Source organism: Epinephelus lanceolatus, chromosome 22 (genome assembly GCF_041903045.1).
Source record: "Epinephelus lanceolatus isolate andai-2023 chromosome 22, ASM4190304v1, whole genome shotgun sequence".
NCBI lineage: Eukaryota > Metazoa > Chordata > Actinopteri > Perciformes > Serranidae > Epinephelus > Epinephelus lanceolatus.
This window is the reverse complement of record NC_135755.1, coordinates 105597-113380: the sequence shown is the minus strand read 5'-3', so window position 1 is coordinate 113380 and position 7784 is coordinate 105597. Positions and strand designations below refer to the sequence as shown.

The 7784-nt window shown below is 37.7% G+C and overlaps 1 protein-coding gene across 1 annotated transcript in view; it reads left to right on the top strand.

Annotated features, from left to right (window-relative positions):
* The first annotated feature begins 1513 nt into the window (after nt 1-1513).
* The window catches only part of LOC117246115 (eukaryotic translation initiation factor 4E type 2), a 30132-nt gene continuing 23861 nt past the window's right edge, over nt 1514-7784 (top strand). The window contains exon 1 of the mRNA XM_078164149.1: nt 1514-1676. Coding sequence (XP_078020275.1) covers nt 1660-1676 — 17 coding nt within the window. The 5' untranslated portion in view covers nt 1514-1659. The remainder of the gene's footprint in view (nt 1677-7784) is intronic.

Below are 7784 nucleotides of genomic sequence, written 5' to 3'. Positions count from 1 at the left end.
TGTCCAAACTTTTGGCCTGTACTGTATATATATACATACATATATATATATATATATATATATATATATATATATATATATATATATATGTATATATGTATATATATATATATATATATCTACACTGAGAATTCGCTAGCATTTCTCTAGTTTTGAACTAACGTTAGCTAGCTAATTTGCTATTATAGGCTAACATAGTTGGAACCAAATATCAACAATAATTAGGGACTTTTTTAATTTGAGGAAACTTTTCAAAATCTCCTTGACACCAAACGTTACATTACCAAGACATGCAAACATACCTTTATCTTGTTGTTTTTTCTCCTCTTCCTCTTTCTTTCTTCTGTCCCTGAAGGGTATGTCCTTTGTTGCGACATTATTAGGCCTTCCACCTGCTCCTAGCTCCTTGGATGCGCAGTGCGCACTGCACAGCAGGATGCACACTTTACTAGGAGCTCTGACATTTAGAGCAGAGAGGCAGTAGGAAACTACACTCTGTTAACATAATATTGTCTTTTTGTTTGATAATATATGAATCATCATATAATAATAAATAAAAATAATAAAATAATTAATTACTTTTTTCTTTTTTTTTCTTTTTTTAAGTTCATTGCTCTTGGGGCCCCCTAGTGGTCACAGGGCCCTAAGCAGGTGCTTAGTTTGCTTATGCCTTGGGCCGGCTCTGGGCAGAGGACAGGCAGACAGACAGACAGACAGACAGAAAGAGGGACAGACAGACAGACAGAGAGACGGAGAGACACACAGACAGACAGACAGACAGACAGACAGAGAGATGGAAAGACAGACAGAGAGACGGAGAGACAGACAGACAGACAGAAAGAGGGACAGATGGAGAGACAGAGAGACACACACATCAAACTGTACAACTCCTCCCTCTGAGTGGCCCTGGGACTATTTCACCCACTGTCAACATTTGCAATAATTTAATGTAACTTGTGCAATAACCCCATTTCACCTTGACTGTAAATATTCTGTGTATTATCTATTTATACTAAATGTATTGTGTAAATAATCTTGTTTAGGTTACTATATATATATATATCTATATCTATATATATATATATATATATATATATATATACTTTTGTTTTTTGTTAATAATCCTGTGTATTTGAACTATGTATTTGTAAATATTCTTGTTAAATTTCTTATGTTTTCACTTATCTTTCCACTCTTGCAAGGAGCACCTGTAGCGCAAATAATTTCCCCTTGGGGATCAATAAAGTATTTCTGATTCTGATTCTAAGGGAGGGACAGAAAGAGTGACAGACAGACAGACAGAGGGGCAGACAGACAGACAGAAAGAGGGACAGACGGAGAGACAGACAGACAATTTTCTGTTCACTGCAGCTACAAATTTTAAAAACGTAAAATACTCGGATACAACTGTTAAGTAAGAGTACTCTCGTAAGAGTATCTGGTTCAGTCTATAGAGAAGGAAACAAAACGCGAAAGAGAATTGTCCCTTCTCGCCTCCCGTCCGCTGCTGTTGCTGCACATGCGCGAAGAGAGGAGCCATTGGCAGCACAGCCGCTGCTGCACGAGGACTCAGGGAATACACGCGGAATATAATACGATCAAATAAAAATAAAAAGGAACCAAAAGACATTAGAGAGAGGAGACACAGAGGGAGGAGACATGAACCAGCTGGAGCGGTAAGAGACACAATTTTACCAATAAATACCCGGAACATACCCGGCACCACTCGCCGGCACTCTGTCACAGCTAACGGCTAACAGTTAGCATCAGGTTTGTTTATAAAGTAGTGGCAGTATCAATACACAGAGCTGACAGTAGTGTTTGTACCTGTAGTTTATAAAGTACTGACAGTAGTGTTTATATCTGTAGTTTATAAAGTACTGACAGTAGTGTTTATACCTGTAGTTTATAAAGTACTGACAGTAGTGTTTATACCTGTAGATTATAAAGTACTGACAGTAGTGTTTATACCTGTAGTTTATAACGTACTGACAGTAGTGTTTATACCTGTAGTTTATAACGTACTGACAGTAGTGTTTATACCTGTAGATTATAAAGTACTGACAGTAGTGTTTATACCTGTAGTTTATAACGTACTGACAGTAGTGTTTATACCTGTAGTTTATAAAGTACTGACAGTAGTGTTTATACCTGTAGATTATAAAGTACTGACAGTAGTGTTTATACCTGTAGTTTATAAAGTACTGACAGTAGTGTTTATACCTGTAGTTTATAACGTACTGACAGTAGTGTTTATACCTGTAGTTTATAAAGTACTGACAGTAGTGTTTATACCTGTAGATTATAAAGTACTGACAGTAGTGTTTATACCTGTAGTTTATAAAGTACTGACAGTAGTGTTTATACCTGTAGATTATAAAGTACTGACAGTAGTGTTTATACCTGTAGTTTATAACGTACTGACAGTAGTGTTTATACCTGTAGATTATAAAGTACTGACAGTAGTGTTTATACCTGTAGTTTATAACGTACTGACAGTAGTGTTTATACCTGTAGTTTATAACGTACTGACAGTAGTGTTTATATCTGTAGATTATAAAGTACTGACAGTAGTGTTTATACCTGTAGTTTATAACGTACTGACAGTAGTGTTTATACCTGCAGTTTATAAAGTACTGACAGTAGTGTTTATACCTGTAGATTATAAAGTACTGACAGTAGTGTTTATACCTGTAGTTTATAACGTACTGACAGTAGTGTTTATACCTGTAGATTATAAAGTACTGACAGTAGTGTTTATACCTGTAGTTTATAACGTACTGACAGTAGTGTTTATACCTGTAGTTTATAAAGTACTGACAGTAGTGTTTATACCTGTAGTTTATAAAGTACTGACAGTAGTGTTTATACCTGTAGATTATAACGTACTGACAGTAGTGTTTATACCTGTAGTTTATAACGTACTGACAGTAGTGTTTATACCTGTAGATTATAACGTACTGACAGTAGTGTTTATACCTGTAGTTTATAAAGTACTGACAGTAGTGTTTATACCTGTAGTTTATAAAGTACTGACAGTAGTGTTTATACCTGTAGATTATAACGTACTGACAGTAGTGTTTATACCTGTAGTTTATAACGTACTGACAGTAGTGTTTATACCTGTAGATTATAAAGTACTGACAGTAGTGTTTATACCTGTAGATTATAACGTACTGACAGTAGTGTTTATACCTGTAGTTTATAACGTACTGACAGTAGTGTTTATACCTGTAGATTATAAAGTACTGACAGTAGTGTTTATACCTGTAGATTATAACGTACTGACAGTAGTGTTTATACCTGTAGTTTATAACGTACTGACAGTAGTGTTTATACCTGTAGATTATAACGTACTGACAGTAGTGTTTATACCTGTAGTTTATAACGTACTGACAGTAGTGTTTATACCTGTAGTTTATAACGTACTGACAGTAGTGTTTATATCTGTAGATTATAAAGTACTGACAGTAGTGTTTATACCTGTAGTTTATAACGTACTGACAGTAGTGTTTATACCTGTAGATTATAAAGTACTGACAGTAGTGTTTATACCTGTAGTTTATAAAGTACTGACAGTAGTGTTTATACCTGTAGTTTATAACGTACTGACAGTAGTGTTTATACCTGTAGATTATAAAGTACTGACAGTAGTGTTTATACCTGTAGTTTATAACGTACTGACAGTAGTGTTTATATCTGTAGTTTATAAAGTACTGACAGTAGTGTTTATACCTGTAGATTATAAAGTACTGACAGTAGTGTTTATACCTGTAGATTATAAAGTACTGACAGTAGTGTTCATACCTGTAGTTTATAAAGTACTGACAGTAGTGTTTGTATCTGTAGGTTATAAAGTACTGACAGTAGTGTTTATATCTGTAGATTATAAAGTACTGACAGTAGTGTTCATACCTGTAGTTTATAAAGTACTGACAGTAGTGTTTGTATTTGTAGATTATAAAGTACTGACAGTAGTGTTTATACCTGTAGATTATAAAGTACTGACAGTAGTGTTTATCTGTAGTTTATAAAGTACTGACAGTAGTGTTTGTATCTGTAGGTTATAAAGTACTGACAGTAGTGTTTATATCTGTAGATTATAAAGTACTGACAGTAGTGTTTATACCTGTAGTTTATAAGGTACTGACAGTAGTGTTTATATCTGTAGATAATAAAGTACTGACAGTAGTGTTTATATCTGTAGTTTATAAAGTACTGACAGTAGTGTTCATACCTGTAGATTATAAAGTACTGACAGTAGTGTTTGTATCTGTAGTTTATAAAGTACTGACAGTACTGTTTATACCTGTAGATTATAAAGTACTGACAGTAGTGTTTATCTGTAGTTTATAAAGTACTGACAGTAGTTTTTAGGGTTCTAACCCCGAAGGGGTAGAACCCTTCTAAGATTGTACCGGTTTATTATTATTAGGGTTCTAACCCCGAAGGGGTAGAACCCTTCTAAGATTGTACCGGTTTATTATTATTATTATTATTATTATTATTATTATTTTTTGTTGTCTGCCGCTTGAGCTCAAATTCCCGTGAGCTGGAATGAGCCAGAAACCTGAAACTTGGCCCAATGATTGGAAATGATGTGCATCAACTTTTATTAAAATATGAGCCCAGTCGGCCACATGGTGGCGCTGTAATTAAGGCTTAAAAATGACTTTTTTGGGAGGCCACGCCCCTCACACCATAAGTCTGATTGACTTGAAATTTGTCACACAGGTCCAGCTCAATGTGCTCTACAAAAAAGCCTCTGGGACCATTAAGCTCCGCCTGACTAGATTTTTTGCTAATTTGCATAATTTGAAAAACAGTAAAGTGACATAAACTTTTACAATTTTGACTTCATCAGCACCAAATTTGGTACACGGCTTTGGGGGATGACAAGACACATTTCTATTATAAATGAGCCAGATTGGTCAAAAAACATGGCCGCCACAGACCAATGAATCTTTGCTGTGGGCGGAGCTTAGAATTGATTGGCCATAACTCCCACACCCTTTGACCTATCATCACCAAACTTGGTGGGTAGGTCCATAATGAGACTTGGAAGCTGCCTACCAAAGCATTTTGAGCTCAGCCTATAGGGGGCGCTATAAATGCCACACATCTGTATCTCAAAGACCATTGGATGGAATTTCACCAAATTTGGTATGCATGCTCTAGGGGTGGCTATTAACTCATATCTTGAGTGCCATGTTGATAGGTGAAAGTGGGCGTGGCCTATTCGTCATTAACCGTCATAATTTGCGTTTTATTAATTTATGACCAGCTGGAAGGACCTAGGGACATGAAACGTGGTACATGGACTATAAATGACATCCAAATACTGCTCAAAAAATTTGGTCCCAATCGGCCTTATGGGGGCGCTATAACATAGAGTGTAAAGCTTGAAAGGCTCTGCCCGCCGCACCACAAGTGCTATTGACTTGAAATTTTACACACACATCCTCCTGATAGTCCTCTACAAAAAAGCCTCTTGCACCATGAATGCCGCCCTTACAGAATTTTTGCTAATTTTAATAATGTTAAAAACAGTAAAATGAATAAGCTTTTGAAATATTTGTGCTATCAACACCAAACTGAGTATGAGGCATCGAGGGACCGAGACACTCATTTCTAGTATAAATGAGCAAGATCGGACGAAAAACACGGCTGCCGTCAAGCAAAGTGTCCTTGGAAAGGGCGGGGCTTAGCGAATATCGGCTGTAAAATGTTAACCGTTTTTCCGATCGTCACAAAACTGGGTAACGATCATCAGAAGGGGACCAAGAACACACCCAAAAAAAGATTTTGAGATTGGCACATAGGGGGCGCCACTGTTTTCTCCATTGAAAATGAATTACGGAATCTTCAAAAATCACAAAATTTCAAACGGTAACTACCAATTCATACTTTCAGCTAGAAACTCCATTCAAACTGGAAAATATTCAGCAATTCCTTGACTTTTTACATATGATTCAACTTTTCAATCCCATTCAAACTTTCCAAAATATTCAGCGTTTTCTGAAACTTGGTTATAATGGAAGTCAATGAGAAAATCCTTCAAACTCACTCATCTTCACCCACACTTTACGAACTCATACATTCACGTAGAAACTCCATTCCAACTCTGAAATGTTGACATTGCCATGGACTTTCAGTGACTGATTCATATTTTCCATATCTCTTTTAGTTTTTCTACACCAGCTGTTTAAAAATCATGAAATTTTCAGCCCTTCTCAGAATTTATAATGGGTGTGTATTGCGTGGAATGTTGAGAGTTAGAGTGGGTGATGTCATCACTAGAGTGCACAGCACCTCTGAAATCATCAAGAAATTTTCTCTTAAACTCGCTGGTGCGGCCACATCGTTCACTCTACATACACAAATTGTACACCAAATTGTAGGAAAAGCCGTTCCGGTCGCAGAGGTGCGACCGCTGAAGAAAATGGATTTAGGGTTTTGGCTGCAGGTGGTCTAAAAGGACAACAAGTCCAACCAACTGCCCCATTCACTTTCAGGATATTAGGTTGTGTCTAAGTACAGCAGGTTTCACAACAGGTTGGCAGAGGCTAGAAATAGGCATCATGGCAGGGTGTACAATTTCTCCATTAGCATTTACTATGGCAATGGAAGTAATCATCAGGGCTTTTAAGTGGGTGGTAGGTGGGGAGAGACGGCAGAATGGGTTGCATCTTCCACCAGTTAGGGCTTACATGGATGACATGACACTGGTGACCACAACAATGCCATGTACAAAGAGGCTACTAGAGAAGATAAATAAGAACCTCAAGTGGGCCAGCATGAAAATCAAGCCTAGTAAATCTAGAAGCATCTCGATATGTAGAGGGAAGTTAAGTGATAGGAAGTTTGTCATAGATGATGAGGACATCCCAACAATTAGGGAAAAGTCAGTGAAGAGCTTAGGTAGGTGATACAATGTAGAGTTGAATGATAAGGAACAGGTGGTGAAATTTAGAAAAGATGTGGCTGAAGGATTGGATAGAATAGATAAATCAGAACTTCCAGGAAAGTTGAAGTTGTGGTGTTTGCAATTTGGGCTATATCCTAGGTTAATGTGGCCATTGTCAGTTTATGAAATTCCAATATCTGTTGTGGAGAGAATGGAAAGGTCGGTTAGCTCCTACATTAGGAAGTGGTTGGGCGCTCCTATGTGCCTAAGTAGTGTTGCATTGTATGGAAAAGGGATACTTCAGCTGCCAGTATCTAGTTTAACAGAGGAATTTAAATGTACCAAGGTCAGGACAGAGCTCTTGTTATCTGGGAGTAAGGACGTGGTAGTTAGGAGTGTGGTTCCAAATCCAACCAAGGGGAGGAAGTGGAACCGAAGATCGGCAGTTCAGGAGGCAGAGGCAGCTCTTAGACATGCAGAGATTGTAGGTAATGTTCAGTTTGGCCGGGGAGGCCTGGGGCTTGGCTCAGGTAAACCGGTATGGAATACAGCAGGCCTCAAAAATAAAAGAAAGCTGGTCGTAGAACAGATACACAGACAGGAAGAGATAGTAAGGGGTGCAAAGGTAGTGGCCCAGGCTAATCAGGGACAGTGGTTGAATTGGGAAAGTGTAGAGAAGAGGAAGCTTAGTTGGAGGGACCTGTGGAGTATGGAGGAGAATCGTATTAGATTCCTGGTAGGGGCTACATACGATGTGTTACCAACCCCCCAGAACCTAAAACTGTGGGTAAATGAGGACCCATCATGCCCATTGTGTTCACGTACCGCAACTTTAAAGCATATTTTGTCAGGCTGTAAAGTTAGCTTGTCACAAGGC